The 23,939-nt window shown below is 37.4% G+C and overlaps 1 protein-coding gene across 1 annotated transcript in view; it reads right to left on the bottom strand.

Moving 5' to 3' along the window:
• Positions 1-2,175: 2,175 nt before the first annotated feature.
• Positions 2,176-23,939, bottom strand: part of LOC149197294 (selenoprotein family protein) — a 69,898-nt gene continuing 48,134 nt past the window's right edge. The window contains exons 3-4 of the mRNA XM_089405807.1: positions 3,057-3,238; positions 2,176-2,633 (exon numbers count right to left, since the gene is read on the bottom strand). Coding sequence (XP_089261933.1) covers positions 2,558-2,633; positions 3,057-3,238 — 258 coding nt within the window. The 3' untranslated portion in view covers positions 2,176-2,557. The remainder of the gene's footprint in view (positions 2,634-3,056; positions 3,239-23,939) is intronic.

Genomic DNA, 23,939 nt, shown 5'->3' with positions numbered 1-23,939 from the left:
ATTTTGTTATTATAAAATAAAAATAACATTCCCTGACATCATAGTGAAGTTCTGCATGAAAGTTACACCAACGGAAAATATAGACAATGCGTCAGTTGAATCAGATTTTCTGATTCAAATTGATTTAACACTAAAAGGTATAAGATCTCACAGAAAATATAGACAATGCATCAGTTGAATCAGATTTTCCAATTCAAATTGATTTAGCAATAAAAGGTACAAAATCTCACAGAAAAGTTGCAAAATTATGAGAAAATTCCAAGGAAAAGATTAACTTTTAAATTTGAAAAACCAACCTTCCTTACTCAAATCAAACTAAAATAAATATTGGTTTCAAAAGTTAGAGAACAACTAAAGTATTTAATGAAGATATTAATCAAGAAAAAGAATGTTACAATAAAACTCCATAGTCATGACAAGGGTTAACACTCAGACCAGTGAACTTGTCAACATTACTCTGAGCAAAGATAATTGTAATCTATTAGATATCCTCGAGGGCATATGATGAACTATGACAGTGGACTACTATAAGATAACGTACAGACAACTACAAAAATAAGCAAATTCTCAGTCATGACCATCTAATAACCCGTGGATAAATCAGCAACAAACTATTCAGGGTTGTCACCATTCCATACATTACAATGAACAATTCTCTTACTCGCGGCCATCTAATAAACCGTGGATGAATCAACGACAAACTATGCTAAATTTCAGGAATATTTACTTACAGTTGTATATTTATGCCTATCCTATCAAACATGTTTGTGATTATCTATAGTGAACATCCTGAGCGTAACAACTGCAGTCTCAAGGAATCAACAACAGCATAACCTGCCTTTGGCAAAAATGTTTGCCAAAACAATTTCTCAGTAGCTCAATAGAAACTGCGATGCAAATCAGCATTTTCAATTTACAAAGTATCGAGATTAATTACATAGTTGGTGTCACTAAATCATACACTCCAAAATAACGGAGATCACAACCAATAGCAGTCGCGAACATTCCCATTGAGAATGGCATGGAAAAGTATACATTAAGTTTATACACTGTTGGTTTATTTTGCATGGCTGACATCTACACTTTGTAAATTGTAACACTGCCCTAGGAATGGCATGAGTGGCCATATTTGCATTCATTAGTGTTGCATGCTCCACAAGGCTTGATAATCCAGAGGCGGTATGGAATGTACACCTCCATAAACTAAGTATCCACGAGTGTTGCATGCTCCATAAGGCTTGATAATCGAGAGGGGCGTAGGGTATGTACACCTCCATAGACTAAACAGTGATATCACTGGGCAGAAGAATTCCTTGTCCCACAGACAAGGAGGTCTCATACATCAATTTGGTGTTTGGCCGGGATGCGACCTTAAAAATAGATTATTGTTATTAATATTATCATCAAGCGGAGCTGATCTATTGCTGTCTATGTGATCTCCTTATGGCCATTAGCCTGATTGACCTGTTATCAAGGACAAGCTTTACCATGCAGAACTCACAAATGGTGAGAGCAAGATTGCAACATACTGGAATATTTAACTAACCTTGTCTGGATAGCCCCTTTGGTTGAGAGTCTAGGCTCTTGTTAATATTACTGGAATCCAGAGACATGAACAATATGCAGATATCAACGTCATCAACTATGATTATAACGACTGTCACTGGATTTTGAAATCCATGAAATGGTTTATTTAAATTCAGCTATAGGTCAGTATATACAGATGAAACTGATATTGAGACTGTCATTTAACTGTCAAAGACAGCTAACAAATGATGTGTCACCTTAATCAAGTCTGTATTACCACTATTGATAAATTACCTTCCGATCAGGTGATTTCAATCTCATCCACACCAAAATTTCTACTTTATCATGTGATGCAATATGTTCAAGCTTAGATGGCATACCCAGTCAATCTTGAGCAGTTTCAACTTTTATTTCCCTTGGGCTGATCTTACAGTCCACTGTGAAATACTTACATGCTTTTTTAAACATAGATCTAAGCCTCATTTTAATGATCAGAGGAATTGAAATCTGTGGAAAGGCTGTCTTTCTTACTCTCCTCAACCACCAAACTTTTGAAGAGTATTGCAACATGTGTCGAATGTGTTCAAGAGAGAATATAAAAGTGGAACTATCAATCCATCAACACTGAACAGTCTAGGAAGAGCATGCTGCAGTCAAACATCACAAATCTAAAATGCCACATTTCAAGTTCAAAATAACCAAGTTCTAGTGTCATAATGTCTCTGAAGGAATCCATATGAAAAATTTTCCACATGCATACCAATTGCATACTTGTTAAGGAAAGAAGGAACATATTAGGGTTCCCTTCTGAAAGGGAGCATTCTATGGCTCTAATACAGTGCCATGGCCACATCAGATATGAGGCAATTGATAGTCCATGACTATCCTTCAGTTTGAAATAGAGACTCAATTTAAATCAAATTCATTATACAAAAGGCATCCATACGACTAGGAAGGAACTGGGCCTACTAGATACCTTGAAGACTAAAAGCAATTTGATCCTATGTTTTATGATGATCACCCAACACCATTAGCTTGTTACTGCTTTTGCCTTGACCTTTTCCTTCAAGAACTGACATATATGTTCTCTCTTCCAGTTATCAATCCTGCATACAGGGACAATTAAGAGCAGTCCAATTAGTAGAAAAAATCATAAAATATTGACTTCGGTGTGAATCATCATGAGAATCATGGAATTGACGATTCCCCTTTATTTAATATGCTATGACAGCTTTACATCAATTGTGGATATGAAGTATAAATAAGCCTTTTCTTTAGCAAGAATAATAGAATTATAGGAATCATAAAACAATCAGAATGCTAAAACCAATAACAGGAACTGCATTTATCAGTGTCACGTATTTTTGCAGCTTTAAATGATGTTGTAATGTGTTCACTAAAACACAAATCAGGGTGCCCATTAAAACAAAAATTGCCAATGCTGCTGGTCAGACGAAATTTGAGACTATTAAAATTTGAACAGACCATATTTTTCCAATATCAGAAATTGAGTGGGTAACATAAATAACCTGATAGTTTCCTTGTGATTTCCATCTTCATCCAACATCACAAGTTTTGGGGGTGAGGAATAAACATATTGAACATGCACAGAAGGAAAATCATCTTGTTCTTCCTCAATAAATGAGAGGACATCTGGATAAAACACCAGCTTTCTCATGCATACTTCCAAAATTGCACCAGCATAAGTAACCTGCATGAAGTGGACAAAATATTAATCTAATTAAATCAAAATAACATGTGAACAAATGGCAAAGCAATTTCCAGCTGGACAAGAAAGAAAAGCTAAGTTACATGGTACAGAGAAACAAAAACGCAAATCTGAAATGGGAACACACTGGAAACGTGACACCCAAAAATCAGGAAACAGGGAAACGTGATATATATATATATATATCTCCTGAAACTTTGAAAGAAAGCATTTAAGTTTTAAGTTTTAACATTATAATTTAGAATACAGATACAGACTCATGAATAAATGGGCAAGTGTCAAGGCCCAACACCCAAGAAAATCATGCTACAAAAAAAATACCTACATATCATTGAAACCATTGCCTATATTGGGATCTTCATCATCAATATTGCCCTCAAAGCATTAAAATAAGATAGAAAATTCAAAAATCTTAACATGTCAAATCCAGATTTTAATTGGGTGATACAGTTTTACTAGGGACATGGACTCAAGATGGAAGAGTTCAACAATCAATGCCCCACTAACATCAAGGTACATAGAGGGCTTGGCACTCTTGATTAAATGCTAGTTCCACACCCTTCTTCCACTGAGGTTGCAACCACTCTCAAACATCTTGAAACAATTAATGGTAATGTTAAAAATTTAAGTAACCATTAACTACATAACATATCCTTAACGTTGTCATTAATTATATAGCATTAATAGGGTCCTAGGGTTGAATATTAAGCTGCCCCACTCAAACTATTGTTTTTTTAAACTAATTTGTGTATGGCCCACATGCGCATGTTTCAGGTGCAGGATTCCATACCTAAATGCAGCTGGTACAGTGGGGGGGGAGGCATGTTTCCTGCAACTTAGAAGTGTAACATATGGGGTCAATGACAAGAAAAATTGTTCACTATTTAATTTTATGAGTTCATTTTTTCCAATTTTTCATATCTTGGTTACAACAAGAACTGACAAATGTATTTCAGAAAGGAGAAGCAATATCATCCAGGGGACAAAGCCCAGTAGAGGTTCACCAGAGTTTTGCAGATCTCATATGCAATTGAATTGACTCTACATCAAAGATAGCTTTGCATATTACAAATGATTTGAACACTTTCAATTTTGATACCTTGAAATGTGTAATTTTAGCATTGTTTTCAACTGATAATAATTAATGAGCAATTTTGACCCCCTACACAATAGTTGTCCACCTGCTTTGCTCATAAACTAAGTCACATGACACGAGGACACGGGACATGGAGGATACAAAATATGAGTATCCAACAAATGACGCGCAGGACACATTATATATTATATACTTAAAAATATAATATATATTAAAAAATAAAAAATAGTGTATTACACACAAAATATGAAATATATAAAACATTTACATGATGATGATACAAATTCAATCACACAACTAATGCATATAACCAAAATAGCATCGAGTGCAATCCATCTCTGAACCAAAAATACATCAACAAAGAGGCCCTAAATGGCCTGTATAGTCCAAAAAGAATCATGCTACAACAAATAACTAGTACTACATATCATCAAAATCAGTGCCTATATTGGGATCCTCATCATCAATATCACCCTCTAAGCATAAATATAAGATAGGAAAAACTTAACATGTCAAATCGAGATTTTGTTTGAGTGATGGGTACATTTTTACTAGGTTCATGACAAAGGAGTTCCACAATCAATGCCACCAACAGCAAGGTACATAGAGGGCCTGGTCCTCTTATTTAAATGCTAGTTCCATACCCTCATACATGAAAAACTCCAATGGAAACGTTGTAATTCCCCCAATCCTAAAATCTTGAAAAATGTTGAGTTTGTTAGATTTTGAGTGGGATCCAAAATTCTACTTTCTCCATATGAAATCCAATAAAGTCAAAAACCCCTTTCAAGCATCCCAAGTCAATTAATGGTAATGTTAAAAATTTAAGTATCATTCTTTTACTTTAAGAATTTAACATTACCATTCATAGCATTAGTAGGGCCCGAAACATATCCACTTCCCAACACTTGGAATCCCTTCTAACATTGCTTAATTGCCCTTAGCTGCACTCCAAAACCTTTGAAAGCTCCAAAACTGAAACTGAAATGCATTAGAATGAGGCAATAAATGGATTTTAGGATGTTTTTTCACTGGAAACGTCCAAATTTCAAGACACTAGTAGGGCTCATGCCTGACACCAATCATACTCATGTCCTACAAACAGGACACGAGTCAAACACTTGTCAGACATGTGTCACCCACGTGTCAACAAGACACGAGCAGGAGGGGAGGATGTGTCCTATGACTTAGCTCATAAATAATGGCATCAGTAAATCACTTTTACATAACTAATATGGCACTACTTATATCAGAAATTTTGAAGACTAGTCTATAATATATGATAATCAGTATGCATATTGTTGAACTTACAATGAGAATTTGGTTAACTAGTACTATGTATCGATTGGACTTGTATCATAAAATTAGTCTTAAAAATCAGATATAATATGTCTTCATATTATCTGTGGTGTGGAGTTGGTTCCACTAATAACTCCATTTCCTTGTATCCATTTATTGGGAAAAGGTTTGGCGATGCCCATTATACAGCTTGAATGAACATTGGCACTATCTTGTGGTAAAAGGAAAAGCACAACCAGACTATCATGCTTAACAGCCCAACTTAACAATGCAGCACCTAATAGATGAGATTTCAAAGAGACAAAAACAACATCTTTCTAAAACCAAAAGATAATGGGATGTTAAATCCAGGACAAAAGACTAAGATCTAGAGGAAGGCAACTCCAAAACCTGAGAGCCTTGTTTTAGCCTAGATGAGCATAGGGCCCTAGACAGAAAGTGTTAATGTTTTCGGTAGCATTGGGAGTATTCTCCCATGTGGGGCATGTGGGCTAAGTGATGGGGCTTTGCACCCATAGACCCATGGTATAAACCCATAGTATTGCACCATTTGGAAATGTATAAGTACAAGGGTGAGTGATTCATTCCTGTGCCTTGGCAAGAGAGTTGAGAGGGCTGAGCAGGACCAAGTAGACTGAGCAACGCACAAAAACGTGTAGGGGCACAAAACATTGAGAGAGAGATTCTCTCAAGTAAGCAAGAGATTTGCATGAGTAATATTGTAGGTTTGTTGTGAGTGAGATACTCAGTTGTGTCAGGTCTGAGGAAAGAGCGTGGAGCAACAAAGGAGATCCAGATCTGGTGTGTGTGTGTTATGAATATAATTCATATAAAAATAAATAATAAATATAACTATAAATATAATAATAAATAATAAGTAATTAACTAATGGTTAATTAGTTAGTAATGAAAAGGTGTGTCTTAGAGACATGACCGTTCATGGAAGGACACCTGCCTCGGGTATATAAGCAGGCCCTCATTCTCATTTGTAATCATCCTACATCAATTCTTTTATACAATATACAATTTACAATTATTGTCCTACAATGGATGTCTTTGTCTTCGAAGTATTTTAAATATTTCCATTGCGTATACGACTTTTGGTCGTTACATTGGTATCAGAGCCACATTCTCTGATTCTGGCCTTTGGCTATTAAAGTCCTCATCAACTTTGTTGTCGTGCAATTGAAGCATTTCACTATAGAGTTGGAGATTCTCCATTCTGCTGGATTCGTCGCTAGGCTTTTGGCCATTAAAAAAAATCAAATATATAAAAAAATAGTATATATATTAGAAAAAAAAAAGGAAAAAAAATATATTAGAACAAAGAAAAAAAAAATCACACTAAGTTTAAAAAAAAAAAAAAGAGAATACCTAAACGACCTGCACAAAGAAAAATCGTTGATCGTCGGCAACCTCCGCGACAAATCGACCAACACCATTGCAGCGGCCAACGTGCTCCAAACTGTGGCGCTTTCTTTCCTTAGCCGCAGCCGATCCGGATCACCAAATCCACTACCGTCATCCCTACCCCGTCGCCCCACCCTATCCTGCACCTTTGTCGACTGAAGCAACAAAACTTCTAGCTTGTTGGCTTTAATGTGAAAATACACAAGGTATTTTGTAATAATAATTTATTATATATAAAAATGTACAAGTGATGTGAATGTTACAATGAGGAGCCGCATATATATCTAGGTCGGTGTCCTTTCGTGATTGGGCATGTCTTTTAGACATGACTTTTCACTTAACTTAATGACTATTTAACATAATCATCATTTCATTATTTATTATTTGTATTTATTTATGTTTATTTAATTTTATACAATTTATGTTCATAACATTGCCCCTTCCTTCAAAAGCTTTGTCCTAAAAGCTATATCGCTAGCAATTGTCTTCATCTTGCGATTGTCATCTCGACATATGGAACTCGCTGTCACTGGTAGCTCAACTTGTATAACACAATATGGTTATATTATAACTATATTAGTTATATTGTAACTATTATAATTCAACCCTCACGAAATCCCTTCCGAAGCGCTGCGGAGACTTGTCATTTGGACCACATTATCAATCGTTTACTGTAGACATAATGGAGCGGCAGCAGGGACATGAGGATAGCGAGCAGGGATTGGCACGACGCACGACGGAATTGCTGATAGGAAGTAGGGGTTTGCCCACGATTTGTCTGAAAGTGGTCTGTCCACAGTAGTCTGGCGGAGGTCGTCTCCTATAACATGTGTAATGTATTTCTCCATAGTATCACTTCCAAGAAAATCTAAACTTCAATCTCTTTTCGTCTCAGCTTTCTGCGACCCCTTTTGAGAAGTTCCGCCGTAATAATTAAACCGAATTGAACGTGAGATGGTTCGAATTCGACTCCCTCGAGAACAAGTTCCACCATTCCAACAATATCTTTGACTATGTCCAATTGTTCCAGCTTCTTCTTCAAAAACTTTAAAGCTCCATAATCTTTAGCCTTAACTATGGCTTCAATTAATTCGAACCCGCTGTCAAGTGCTTTACCAATACAAATCGCCCCTCCGTGTGGGGAAGAAACTAGATGTTCATCATAACGGGAAATGCAGAGTATTACAACTTTCACAAGAACGTCCACGTAATTGTAAAATCGAAGAAAAGTGAGGTTCCTCCACATCCACGCCGCTTTCAGGATCGCCGTCCCGTTGTGGAGATCTTCATTTATGATTTTATCCCTCGAATTGTGGCGCCCTAACAATTTGAGAGTAATTTGGATGACACAAGGAAGTATTGTTGTTCCCTTGTTCAGAAGTGGAAAATCGATATTGATATGGTGATTAAACATCTGATAGTAAATTTTCAAGACCATACTCTGGATTTTCAAATACTTGGATTTTCCAAGATCAGACAGAATATGTACAAACGCCACTATTGAGTTTTCAGGAATTGTCTCCAAATCCCTCAGTCTGAAGCCGACGATATCGACTATCTTGGCCACTTCTCTGCAAACTTCCCTGCTTTCTTCACTTAAAGAGTAGGAACACTGTAGCTGTGTATCGACCACCATGAACAAGTATTTGTATCCCTGGATTAACGAAAACAAATCCCTGTTCGATTCCCCGTACTCGCAATAAAGACGGATCAGGTTGAGCTTCTGCCACAACACCTTCCAATCCACCTCTTCCTTCTTTTCGTGTTTCACCAAAGCCCTGTCAATCTTCTCTCCCTCGCGCTCTCGCTTTATCAAATCCAACACACCATTCTTCACATCCATCCGTACGTGATCATACACAAGCTCACGGAAGCAGAGCAACGCAACTTCTCTGAGACTGGGCAGCACAACACCCATTTTTCCGCCCACGAAGTAGCGATCCAAATGAGAGAACATGTGTGACATGTATTGGACCATAAGCTTGTAATTTTCCCAAAGTTTCTCAAATTCCCTACAAATGAACTCACCACCCTGTTGTTTACTCAATGCTGGTAAAACCACCAAAGATATGTATAATTCAAACGACTTCCTGTACATTTCGTACTAGCATTGATGGTGGTCATGAGGGTGCTTTTGGGAACACAGTTGGAAAATAGTCATATAAACCTTCATACAATCTCCTACTCTTTTTCTCAAGTTTCCCACACCTCTGGAGATCAAAGCCCATCCTTCCTCAAAAAAATCATAAATCTGCCACAAAATAATATGTTCACGAACAATATCATTTCTTTAGGCCCAAGCTCTGACCTCTTTAAAGTTGCCATGAAACTTCAATTGATAAGGTACTCTTTGAAATTGTTGGGGAGACTGAATGCCACTGGCAATCGTTAATTGCCCTAATTGTCGTTCTGATAGCCTTTGATACGGTGGAGAGAGGGAGCGAACTCGACGTTGCCCAAATTGGACACCAAGAGTAATTGGTTCTTTACGAGGAGTAATTGGATCACTAGTAAGCTAGAGGTCAATTCTGAGAGATTGCAAAAATCTTCTACTAATATCAATGTTGGTGTGTTTTAATAGCACTTTATTCTTGTATTCCTCGTTGTCAGCGAATTTAACTATAAATTCTTCCTCACTAGTTGGGTTGGTCAAGTTTAACAAATTCATTTAAGGGAACATGTTGCACAACTTCAAATGTTTGAAGGTCATCTTCATCATTATCATCATCATCATCTTCATAGTCATCTTTGTTTTTAAGATCATCTTCATTCTCATCATAATTTGAAATTGACATAACCTCTTTCTGATCTTTTGCAGAAAGTGGTGGTTTTTCATCAAAAATATTTCCTTCTTTTTCATATATTCCCAATTGATTTGGATTTTGAGTGGTCTTCTTCTCTAGTTTTCATATACCCACTTTGACTATCCTTCTTATCACAATCGTTGTTAACATCATCTTCATCTTCATGTGAACCTTCTTCATTATGATCAAGTTTATCTTCTCCAATATTAAATGTAATGTTTTACACATTATTCTCATCATTTTGGTCATGGTTTTCTTCCTCATTGTTGTGATATTGTTCATCTTCTTGTCTCTCAAGATAGTTCTTATCCGCCTCATCTTCATCTTCATTATCATCAGGATCATCATCTTGATCTGTATCATTTTCATATTCATCATTATCATCATTTTGATCGAAATCTTCTTCTTTTGGTTCCTCCTGTTTCATTTCTTCACCATCACTATCGTCTTCCTCTGCATAACTTTTCTTTAGACATGTTGTAACTTCTGCACATGATTTTTCTAATCACTGAAATACTTCTTGAATTTTACTAAACTGCTCAATAAATTCAGGGCGAAAACTTAACGACATATTGTGTGGTGAACAACGTTCAAGGACTGGCATGGTTATATTGTGTGGCATGGCTCTGATACCACTAAAGCAACAAAACTTATAGCTTGTTGGCTTTAATGTGAAAATATACAAGATGTATTTTGTAATAATAATTTATTATATATAAAAATGTATGAGTTATGTTGAATGTTACAATGAAGACCCGCATATATATCTAAGCCAGTGTCCTTTCGTGAGTGAGCATGTCTTTTAGACACGCCTTTTCACTTAATGACTATTTAACATAATCATCATTTCATTATTTATATTTATTTATGTTTATTTATTTTATACAATTTATGTTCGTAACATCGACCCATCCACCCTTCCGTCGAGCCCTATCATTGCCTGTCCACCTGTTCCACCAAAAAGTCGCCAAACTCTCCAAAATTTGTCCACCCTGTGCATCTCCCCTGCTCTATTGTTGTACCACCTGCTACTCGACCTCATCCACGCCTCTCATTTCTTCCTGGTACCTCGTACCTGTCAACCGACACGTCCCAGATTCCACCTCCTCGATGTGCCACCATTTCTCTGCTCCCTCCTGCACCGCCCCGCTATTCTTTGTTTAGTCTCCCCTCTACCTTGCTCTACTACCATCGTCGTCCAACTGGAAACATGGTACAATACAGCCACGACCACTGCTTCATGCCGCCAAAGCTCATCCTCCCTTCATCTTCCCTCTCACCAATCAACACAAAGCCATCGATTCAGTCATTCAACGCCTTAGTTGACCGCAACCCATCTTCAGTCTATCACCGTTGTTCCCTGTTTTGCACTGCCCGAATCGGTCAGTGTTTATTCACGTGGTCAAAACTACGTCATACGGTGTGACCAGTCGGGTCACCAAGTCGCCTTTTGGATTATATTACTTAGTTATAAAGTTTTGTCCAAAGTCATATAATTAAATTAGTTATATAATTTAGTTAATTTAACTATTTAAAATATATATATATATAATAATATTGTTATATATATATATATATATATATATATATATTAAAAAAAACCGCTTGGGGTAGCTCAATGGGCAATGGCTGTGGAAATGAAGTCTCACCAAATCGAAAGTCTTGGGTTCAAATCTTGTGTTATCCCCCCAATCGGAGTGAGAAGTCGGACATGATGAATATGTAGTCCTACCAAGCTTACAAAAAAAAATACCTAAAATTATAAAAAGTTTAAAGATTAAGTGAAATAGTACGAATTTTGGTGAACATAGTCAAGGATTATTCGACGAAAAACATGGGGTCCAAGTCAGAACTGAAAGAAGAACTATTTTCCTACAAGGGTGTTTTAATCACACATCACAAGTTAATTACATTAAGAACGACTATCCGAGGGAAAAAAGTTAATATCGCTATTAGTACAAGCAACAACGAAAATTACATAAACATTAATCTAGCGAAACAACTGCTAATTTCAGATGCCAACGTAGGCCAAACAACAGATCTTTTTGGATAGAAATATGAAATTAATTATTTACAAATAACAATAGATCATTATGAGTACATAGCCCAATTTGGTGTTGTAAAAATGTATGACATGAAGGTTGACATAATTCGTGGTCAACCTTGGTTTAGAGAATTGGGTGTGTTCATATTAAACATAGAGGAAAAAAATTGATGTTTTCTTATAAGGGAAAGATGATCACATTTCGAGACATGACAATATAGTCAAAATCGATAATGTCATCATCAAAAAAATTTAAAGATGTCACGAAATTGATACCTAAAAGGAATCAAAACTCAATATCGAAGAAGCAAAAAGAGCTCGAGGAGGCTATATCCAATAGAAACAAAGAAAAATCACGTTTAAAAGATCATATCCAGAAACTTCTTGCAGAAGTCAAAAAGTGTAAAACTAAGAAGCACAAGTTAGAACAAAAAAAAAAAGGTTTGACAAAAAATTCAACGAAAGTCTATTAGATAAAGAAGAGGAAAATTTATGCTTAAAAGACCTTAACAAAAAATTATTAGAACAAATGAAGTGTTTAAAAAGCGAGAAGCTTGAATGCCAAAATAAAGTTGACTCAGCAAATGAGGAATGCTTACGTCTCAAAAATCATAACCAAAATATACTCAAACAAATTAAAAAACTTAAGGATGATAAGAAATCATTAACGAACAGGTTTGAAGAAATTGCCACAAGGGAAGCATCAAAATCTCTATATGTAGTAGTCCAAGTTGGGAAAGAAGAAACAAACACCGATTCCAATAATCTCATAGTTCAGGGAAATCCAAATCCTATTGAAGTGAAGACGCATGCAGAAGTTGCAGTTCAAAGGATGGGCATTCCAAATGATGATTCAGTCACCAACTCAACAACAACAACGCCTGAAGGAAATCGGAAAACAACCACTAACATGATCAGGGAAAGTACAACCAAAAGAACTATGTATCGACATCTGAATCACAAGAGCAGACTTTCCAATCAATCTACGTACCAGTATCACTAAGAAAATAAACAAGAAGTTTATGTTCCCAAGAATACTAAAGATTGCAGAATCCAGTCGCACGATAACTATTCATCACAAAATTTGATTCCACAGAAGATCAATCTAGGATGGTCCAATCCGTTCTCAGTACGATAATTTTGTCTACCATTCAGAGTATCATATTGTCTTGTATCAACGAAGATGAAAGTTCAAAGATGAGAAGATGTTCTCGGTAAGCTTTAAGGACAAAGCTTCTTGAAGAGAGAGGCAATGTTATGAATATAATTCATATAAAAATAAATAATAAATATAAATATAATAATAAATAATAAGTAATTAACGAATGGTTAGTTAGTTAGTAATGAAGAGGCATGTCTTAGAGATATGATTGTTCATGAAAGGGCACTTGCCTCGGGTATATAAGCAGGCCATCTTTCTCAATTGTTTATCCTACATAAATTATTTTATACAATATACAATTTACATTTATTGTCCTACAATGGATATCTTTGTCTTCGAAGTATTTTAAATATTTCCGTTGGGTATACGACTTTTGGTCATTGCAGTGCGTGTGTGTGCACAGGGTCTAGTGCCCCAAATATAACATGGTATCAGAGCAATATCTTTGAGAAGGGTAGTTGGATCTAAGATTTGCACAGGTCACAACTCTAAGAGGGAATTGTAGGAACTATTGCAAGTAGCAACAGTGTTTTGAAGAATCATGCAAAGAGAGTTGGCTAAGTATGGCAAACTACTTATATGGGTTATGAAGGCCAAGATTCGCAGGATTAGGAGGGAGTTAGCAGGCTCACAGGTAGTCAACAGGCTCAAAGGAAGACAACCTTCAAGTTCAAGAAGTCATGATACAAGATGACCATTCAGGATGCTCATGAGTGGGAGGCTTCTAGGAGCAGGATGTCTTCAAAGAAGGGTCTATTATGAATATAATTCATATAAAAATAAAAAATATAAATATTATTATAATAATAATAATTATTTAACTAAAGGTTAGTTAGTTAGTGATGAAGAGGCATGTCTTAGAGACATGACCATTCATGAAAAGGCACCTACCTAGTGTATATAAGCAGGCCCTCATTCTCATTTGTAATCATCTCATATTTTATATCAATTCTCATATACAATTACTACTTGTCCTACGATGGATTCTTACATATTTCAGTCCTTCTGAATTATTCTGCTACGTATATGAACTTTGTTCGTTACATTAGTATCAGAGCATTCCTCTGCGTATACGAACCTTGTTCGTTACATTGGTATCAGAGCCACGTTGGCAAATCCCGGCCTTCGGCCATCAACTTGTCGTCGCAACTAAAGTGTTTCACTACACGAGTTGGAGTTTCTCCATTTTCAGTCAGGCCCTTGGCCACTTACAAAGAATAGAAACAAAAAAAACAAAAAAAAAATGGAAAAAAATTATAAAAGAAAAGAGTCAAAAAAAAGAATTATTTAATTTTAAAAAAGGCCTTTGGCCATTGATATTTCAATGATTCTAGTAAAAAAAAATAGTCTGATGTAAATTTTGAAGGAGAACATTCATATATATAAAAAGGTTCTACATTATTGATAAAAAGTGCATGATAAAGTCAAAAGGGAATCTTTCCAAATATCTTTAAAACTATACATAAGAGAAGGAAGAGTAGATAAGATTATCTTGATTCTTCATTAAGTGGTTTACAAGCTCGTGGTTTTAACAACCCATGGTAATTGCCCATGGTATTTTCAAGGTAAAAAAAACAAAAGGAATACAAAATCTCTTTATGTGAATGGTAAGTTTTACTTTTTACGTGAAGAAAATTAACCGAGTCAAAGCACATAAGTGGACATATATTTTATATTATACCCCAAAGAGGTGAATAGCCACATTTCACTAGGGTTGTAACTTAAAAAAAAAAACAAACAAACAAACAAACAAACAAAACAAAATAAAGTTATAAAAAAAAGGAAGAGTTTAAGGAAAAAAACAATTGTTGAGAATTAAAAACATATTATTATTATTATAGAGATAGGAAAAAGGCTACCCTCAAACCTTAATCTCATCTCGATAAAGGCAATATGGAGCCAATTAATGAACACAAAAGAATGGATTATAATCCAGAAACCAAGGAAGGAAAATTTTTCTATAAAAGTACTCCAATTGCATATTGTAAATTAATTATATCAAAAAAGAATATCCAAGGAAAGGGAATTAATATCGCTATCAGCACAAGTGACAAGAAAAATTACGTCAATGTTAATTTGGCAAATCAACTATTACTTCCAGAGTCAAGAATTGGAAAAATAACAAATAGTTTTGGCCAAAAAAAGTATGAAATTAATGATTTACAAGTAATAATTGACCACTATGAATGCATCTCTCAATTCCGAGTCGTAATTATGTTTAACCTAAGATTGCATAATTTTTGGTCAACCTTGGTTAAAAGAATTGGGTACATTCATGCTAAACTTAGAAAAATAAAATTTGATGTTTCCTTATAAGAAAAAAATAATCACAATCCAAGAAGTGACAAAGAAGTCAAAGTCAAGATTGTCTTCATCAAAAAACTTTAAGGATATTTCAAAATTGATGCTACAAGAGAATCAAGAAACAATATCAAAGAAATAGAAGGAGCTTGAAGAAGTCATCTCTAGTAAAGATAGAAATTTCGCGCTTCAAAGATCACAGTGAAAAACTACTTGAACAAGTCAAGAAAGCTAAGGCCAACAAGAAGGAACTCAGGCAGCACTTATCAGAACAAGAAGAAAATTTACATTTCAAAACCTTAATCAAACATTAGTACAACAAATCAAAAATTTAAAAGATGGGGAGGAGACTAAAAATAAAGTCAACAATCCAAAAATCGAAGAGCTTTTACGTCTAAGGAATCATAACCAAACCCTTATTACGCAAATAAAGAAACTTAAAAGTGACAAGAAGTCGCTATATGACAAGTTAGAAGAACTTACTTAAGAAGAAGTATTAAAGTCTCTAGTTGTAACAGTCCAAGTTGAAGATAAGGGAACGAATATTGATCCATTCAATATCACAATTAAAGAAGCAGATAAACCTACTGAAGTGAAGATGTACGCATAAGTTGTAGTTCAAACGCCAGAGAATTCAAGTCAAGATTCTACAAGCAACCCAACAACAACAATACCTGAAATAAATCAGGAAACTGCCACGTACCAGTGTCACTTAGACATAAACAACAAATTTATATTCGCAAGAACAAAGTTTGTAGAATCCAGTCTGATGATAACAATTCATTGCAAATTTCCAGTGACTGGAAGATTTCACAAAGGATTAATCTATGATGGTCAAATCCATTTCGATTCGACAATTTTATTTATCGCTCCAAGGATCATATCGTCTTGTAAAAACGAAGATGACAGTTTCGCGATGAGCAGAAAAAGAGGTCCAACCTTTCATCAGTAAACTTTGAGGACAAACTTTTTTGAAGAGAGGGACAATGTTATGAATATAATTCATATAAAAAATAATAAATATAAATATAAATATTATAATAATAAATAATAAATTAACTAATGGTTAGTTAGTTAGCAGTGAAGAGGCATGTCTTAGAGAAATGACCATTCATGAAAGGGCACCTGCCTAGGGTATATAAGCAGGCCCTCATTCTCATTTGTAATCATTTCATATCTTATATCAATTCTCATATACAATTACTACTTGTCCTACAATGGATACTTACATATTTCAATTCTTTTGAATTATTTTGTTGTGTATACGAACTTTGTTCATTACATTGGTAGTAGAGCATTCCTCTGCGTATACGAACCTTGTTCGTTACAGGGTCCCTGTAATACAACAGTGATTGCTTTAGTTTCATATGGGGCAACTACGGTAGCGGATCAAGGGTGGAAATGTGTTCCAAGTTCAAAGGCAAAGCCACTTCCAAATGGTGTTGCGAGAATACATCCCTTGCTAAGAGGGAGTGTTGATGTTTTGGGTAGCATCAAGAGTATTCTCACATGTGGTGCAAGTGGGCTAAGTGATGAGGCTTTGTACCCATAGACCGATGGTATAGATCAATGGTATTGCACCCTTTGTAAAAGTACAAGGGTGAGTTACTCATCCTTGTGGCTTGACAAGAAAGCTAACAGAGTCGATCAAGGCCAAGGGGGTCAGGCAGGGCACAAAGGCATGTAAGGTCATGAGACATTGAGAGAAAGATTCTCTCAAGTAAGCAAGAGATCTGCACGAGTAATATTGCAAACTTGTTGTAAATGAGATACTCAATGACCTTGGGTCCGAGGAAAGAGCATGAAGCAGCAAAGGAGATCCAAATCAACCAGATTGAGGACGGATCTAGCGCTTGATCTGCTACATCAGATCCAAGGTAATTGTTGTATGTGTAATTTCCTTGAGGGCCATTATCTCAATAAGGTAGCCCGAGTAGGTTCTAAAAAGAATTTAATGAAGAATTGTTGTTTGGACAAAACTTTTGTGTAATATGTTTATTGTGCATGATCTAATTGTTGATTTTATAAGTTCTGATGTGCATAATTTGTTTCTGGTTAGGCAAATCAATGTGTTTCAATTAACTAGTTGGGTTAAAGTTGATTTGAGACTGTTACCAAATCTGGTGTGTGTGTGTGCATTAAGTCTCGTGCCCAAAATCTAACAAAAAGTTCATAATTAATAGCTCCTTTTAGCCTAGATGTACTTAGATGGTGATTCACACACAAAATATTAGTCTCCTCATTTATAAAAAGACCTTAAGTTAGGCAATTCATCATTTTTTGTAGTTTAAAAAACAATGAGAACCAAAGATGGATAAGATAAGTATATAATGTACCCATGAGATGTTGACCAGTTCAATTGTGATAGATTTAGTCACCATTAGATCTTAGGTTCAAATTTCATGGGGAGGGGTTGAGCATGCGAGCCAACTGTGGGGGATAGAAGTGTCCCATGGGGCATCCAACCTTGATTGAGCCTCACATAATCCTGGTGACAACATCCCACACTTCGGTGGATTGAATTATGCATTGGACCTAGCCTAGGCTCAACCTAGATCTGAAAATTAAAAATAAATTAAGATAAGGATTGGAATGTTCAACAAATGACCAAAAAAAAGATAATGAGATGAAAAGAATACATCACCATCAGGTCTTAGGTTCAAATTTCATGGGGAGAGGTTGAGCATGCGAGCTAATTGTGGGCGATAAAAATTGTCCCATGGGGCATCCAGCCTTGATTGAGCCTCTTACAATCCTGGTGGCAGCATCCCACACTTGGGTTGATTGTTTTTCCATCAAAATGTGGGTTGTACCTAGCCTAGGCTTAGCCTAGATCTGACAATTAAAAATAAATAAAGAAGACAAGTATTTTAATGTCCAACAAATGACCAAAAATAAGTTAATGAGACTTAAAAAATACATCAAATAAAAATAAAAATAAAAAGAGTACAATGTGAGTGCAAAAACATCTCCTAGATCAAATAAGTTGGTTGTTTGGAACAGTGAGTGCCTGGGTATGTGACCGTCAAAAAGTGATCTGTTGTGGAGGTTGTCTAGCCATAATTTTGTTAAGAATCTAAGGCAACTAGAGTTAATGAGATTCTTCTTGCATGATAACTATTTGAGAGGTATTTAACTTTTTGCTTATTAGCATATTCTTTAGTGTGCCTTCCTTAGTTCATCAAATAGCTACCAAAACAAAGAGACAAGAACACAAAGTGTTGGCATTCTGCCAGGGCCAAAACCTCTCCCTCTTGGAGAGGAAAACCCGCACAAAATTCTTCTTATAGAGATTCCAATTGACAAACACCAAGACCATGACCCTTGACTTCTAATGCCACTCCAAGGCCAAGACAACAATCCTTTTCTTTGTCACTATTGAGATAATCATCATCATAGCCATGTTACAAAGTTCAATTCCCTCACTGAGGTCATTGCACCTTCACCTTCATCATGATCATTATTGTTTCCTTTTTGTTAGATCTTCATTGAGCTCTTATTTCTGCGATTTTCATAATTTTGTCTTCATCAAATTGAGACCAAGTTTGTGACTTCAACCAAATTGTATGTCATGCCAAGTCCCGTTACTGTAGGCTCTATTCATCACAATTGATGAGATCATTGAGATCCTTTTTGCCACCCTTAAGTCGAAATTGTAACCATGATTATATGTGAGATTACTTAGTGAATGCGTTCAGATATCTACGTCATCACTTACTTAAATCATTCGATGTGCTTTTCCATGTGCTTATAGATCCAATGTATTACTCATTGAAGAACAATGATCTAAAAGTTGTGTATATGCCGAGAGTGTCTAGCTTCATCCACAATTACAGGTACTGCAATTTATGTGATTGTGTTGGAGAGTTCGAGACTGTAATTGCATTGAGATCCTGATCATAGGCATAGAGTATCATTCTCCTTCATCGAGACAGTGTATCATTCTTCTTTACCGAGACAACATATCATTCTCCTTCACCGAGATAGAGTATCCACTGAGCACCGAGACAGAGAATTCACCAAGCACGAAACAAAGCATTCATCGAGATAGTGAGATTATAGTAACGTTGTTATATTTCGTTGTGTTGAGATTCTCTAAGAGTTCAATCTTCTTCTTTTTTCAACGTTTATCTTTAGTATTATATATATAGTGATCATGTCTTCCATATCAAGACGACATTACAGTAGATCGTTGTGACACCAATTTTAAGCAGACTTGACATCTGTAAGTGCTTTGAGGCCGACATGATCTTTCTCATTGTTTAGTTGGCAGACTTCTTCTTTGGAGGATTGTGCTTGTCTTGGAGGGCTACTTGACACTAGGTTTACCCATATTCATTACATACATGCTCAAGAAGAGCTCTTTAACATGATCTTGACTCTTTAACTTTTCTAGACCTATAGAATGAGCAAGAAACTCATTTGTATAATTTACAAAAATAATATTTCTTTTTCTTGATAGGTACAAGATCAAAATTACATTTACAAATACCGAACCTAGTTACACTTTTCTTCAACAAATTTATCCACTGGTGGATCATTTGAATGCTTGGGGATGAGTAACCTACAATCTTGGGGATGAGAAAAATACAATCCATGAGATCTGGAGCGGCCACTCTGCTTATTATGAGCACAGTGTTGACCTGAGAGTTGAGGTCTCACAATTGGGAGCTCGATGGGTCATCTAGAAGATGCCAAGTATCCCCCTACCACTTGTTGCCTCAATACGTCGAGACAACCTTGAAATACAAAGTGATCTCCTCAGAAACCTCTACTTTATGCTATATCATAGAGTTTAGGTTCAAGTGAGGCAATGATGAAGTTCGATTCAAATCCAAATTTGGCGACGAGGTTCGGATAAGGCTCGCCATTAGGTTTGTCAATATACACATTTCAAATTCTCAATATATATATATATATATGTAATATACAATGTTCCACCAAGACTCCAGGATAAGGGGAGGCAGATGCAGGGAGACGCACAGGGTAGGCGTGTAGGAGTGCCCTCAAATTTTAGGGATATTTGGTGGGACGAGGAGACATCGAGGTGTGTGTGTGTCTATATATATATGTTGACGGTGTTGGACCCACCAACATGTCAGGGGATCTCCCCAGTAAGAAGTCCCAACTAGACCTTAGACAGTTTGGTGTAGGAGTCCCAGCAGTGGGTCGTACGGTATCGCTTTGACCGCAATTGCGTGCAAAGGTAAGTAAGATGTCCTTGTTGGCAGCAAGGGTGTGACATGCGCAGCAAGCCAAGGAAGGTGCATGAATGGTTCTAACACACAAAAGGTGGAGTGAGTGCGCCCCTTGGAAACCTGTGTAAACATGCAGCTTGGAAGGGAACACACGAGCAAAGATGCATCACGAACTGGAAGGCAAGCGAACCAACAATCCAAAGTGATGGTTAAACCAACAGCACATCTCAATAAGATTCATACATACATATACAGAAAGAGTCTATACATACATGCGTAAGCAAACAGATACATATATCATTAGAGTAACCAAGTTAACTGAAATACAATAACAACATACGCATGAAACATGTTGACTCTGTTATATTAAGAAGTGAGAGTTCCAATCATACCGTACAACCATGACCAACCACTAGTCTCAATAACGGAACCTTACAGTCACTACCGCCTGCTCCTCCAAAGAGATGTACTAGCTCTGCACTGTGGAGAAGCCTAGGCTCGTTACAATGCTCTCCAAGCTCTCTAAGATACTCCTATCGAAAGCTTGGCTGCCCAAAAGCCTGTACAACGAGTTATGACTGTTCACCTACCCTCATGACTCTTCAACTACTTTATGACTGTTACATTCAACTATCGACACTTGGACTTCCACTTTACAAGATGTTACATTCAATCTGCACATGTACCCATGTGAGACAAAATGGCTTGAGAAAGCCATGCAAGACATCACTAAGACTCGGACAACTGTGGGAAGACCAACTCTTCGACATCCTCATGATGGTCAACGGTGGCGAACTGATGCCAAGCTTGGTAGTCCGCGATGGTGTCTGTGTACTCTGTGGTGACATCTTTCTGGAAACAAACTCTTGCCTCTGTTGCATCCAGGTACACTGATTTGGCTCCTCTGTCCAACTCGTCTGATAACATGTGCATCATTGTCTTGAGTGCAACCGGACCAGCAACATACTGATGCATAGTGTCTGTGTTGATCGCCAAGTCTGCGCTGGTGGCTATGCGCATCAACTCGTCAAAGTACGTGTCTAGCTCCAGTCGGACTTGATTCTTTGTCTTTGCCTCAGTGAGTGTCCCAATAGATGGGATCGCATATGCACGCACAACAATATCCATGCTTCTAAACACCCGTGCATGGGAAGCCTGCAAATTGGTGATGAGCTCTAGGAGTTCCTCATAGTTCTGGATCTGACTCCGAATGCGCGCCTTCAACTCAATCGCCTTGGGCTTCATCAACTTGGGCAAGTGTAACAGGGCTCCCTTGTATCTCATTGTCCATGTTTGCATATGGTCGACAGTAATATGCAGGTTTGACAAGATATGTGCTCTCCTAGCACAGCACTGCTGCTAACTGTTGAGATGGACAACTGCCTTATGCACGGTACCAAATCTAGAATACAACATCCGCATGATTATCTCAAGGGACAATACTTCATCCAGTATCGCCTTCTTCAACTCTGCTCTAGCGGATGTTGTAACCTATTCTCCTCCCTGCTTGGTCGTCTATAACTCCTTAGCCATTCGCTCGTTCTCTGCTATCAAGAAGCGAACACTTGAGCTAGTGGCTTCGGCATATGCTCTAGTAGCATCGGCCAATGTTGTTGGACGTTTGCACACATCATATACGATCACTCGTTCATCAAACTGCGTAGGAGATGTGTGGACATTCGAAGTAGCCACTCTACACGATTGCACAACTCTATGTTGCGACTCGTCGAATGGTATGTTGTGCATCTTTGTTCCGGATTGTCTCCAACAATCTCAGTATCTCCTTGGTCGCTCAGGACTTGCTCGGATTCATGAGGTCAATGTCTGTTCTAACTCTAGTTGCTCCATCTCAGTATCCATCCGCTCAAGTATCTGTTCAATCTCTTGAGAAAAGTCCTGCTCCTGTGACTGCTCACCCTGTCTGCTTTGTGCCAACTGCTCGAATGATTCTACCACCTGTATGGGCACAGTTTCATCAATCTATGCATGTTGCTCCTCCTGATGTGTTTGTCCCTGTTGCGCTTCTTTCTCCCGTCTGCGCAACTCTTGTTCTTCCCAGAGTTGCTGCTTCAACTCTTGCAACTCCTTCACTGTTTCCTCCATCCTCTGTTTATCTCTCTACCTTTGCGCATTTCTCTTGTCGTGTTGTCGCCTTAATCTCCAAAGTTTCTTTCTCCACAAGTGGGTTTGCTTTGAACTTGCAGCTTTGTTCTGCCTCTACGCTATCAACAATATTTCTCTTGTCTTTGTCACGTGCAGGTATATTACCCTTTGTCACTGTTGATGATGGTGCTCTCCAAGATGTTGCTTCGTGCTGCTTTGCTAACCATTCCACAGCTATGACGACTAGTTCATTGGGCCTAGAAAAATTGGGACAATATCTCCATGGGTCTTCCTCAGCCTAATGACACGCCCCGTGGATCCAAGGAAATTGCACTCTTGCACAGTGATCCTTTACAAAGCAATGCAGGTCGTACGGATTGAAGCTTTTGGTGCCAAAAGTAAATCTTTTGAACTCTTTTGTCTCGGCATCAGCATGCTTGAGATTATGTATCTCGTACAACTCGATTCGCAATGGAAGAGTGGGCCAGGGTGCCTTCTTCCGATGTAGTCTCGCTGACAGTCCTGCAGAGATGTGGTATGACACTTCTTGCATGACGAGCTTGTCCATGGCAAATTTCAGTCAGACATGCAGAGGCTTCTCTGTGTTGTACGTCCGTATGGATGTGCCAAAAGGTGAGGCATACCAATCTGCTATGTCGATTAGTGCCTCCATTGTTGCCTTTGATTTGCAAGGTGGATCCTGCGCAAATATCATCTTGTACACCGGGGTGACAAAATGGTCTGACAACTGTGTGATGACTCCACGAAAGTTGCCTTCGGAAAACAGTTTCCAGTAAGTATGCATAGAGGTTTCCGCTAATGTCCATGCCCACTTCAAGCCTGGGAATCGCTGACTGGCACAAATTGCATCCAGAATGTATGCGGACATGTAGATTTATGCTTGCTGACCTTTGGGTTGTTGTCAGGCTCCTTTCACCTGTTCCTTTAGCGCGTGGGCCAACATGTCGGACCAGTTGCACGCTTTGCCTTCACTGGCCAGTTGGTCCAACGCGATCACCCAACTCCGCAAGAAGGTCTCCATGCTCTCTTGGTTATATAAGCGGCAGGCAAAGATGACCAAGTACTGATATGCCTTTTATAGTATCTTTGTCTTGTAAACCTAGTTGGATGTCATCCTGAATTTGGTTGGTTCCTTCACCCAGCTCTTCAAGATATCCCTGGAGTTTGCATTGTTGCTGGGTATGCTAAATGGTGTCTCCATTATGATCACTAGCTTCGGCAAGCGGTACATCTATTGATAGCCCT

This window comes from Pinus tabuliformis, chromosome 2_2, assembly GCF_031772625.1.
Source record: "Pinus tabuliformis cultivar Carrire ecotype Pingquan chromosome 2_2, CPIR1, whole genome shotgun sequence".
Taxonomy (NCBI): domain Eukaryota; kingdom Viridiplantae; phylum Streptophyta; class Pinopsida; order Pinales; family Pinaceae; genus Pinus; species Pinus tabuliformis.
The sequence above is the reverse complement of the archived record's forward strand: the minus strand, read 5'-3'. Positions and strand labels throughout refer to the sequence as shown.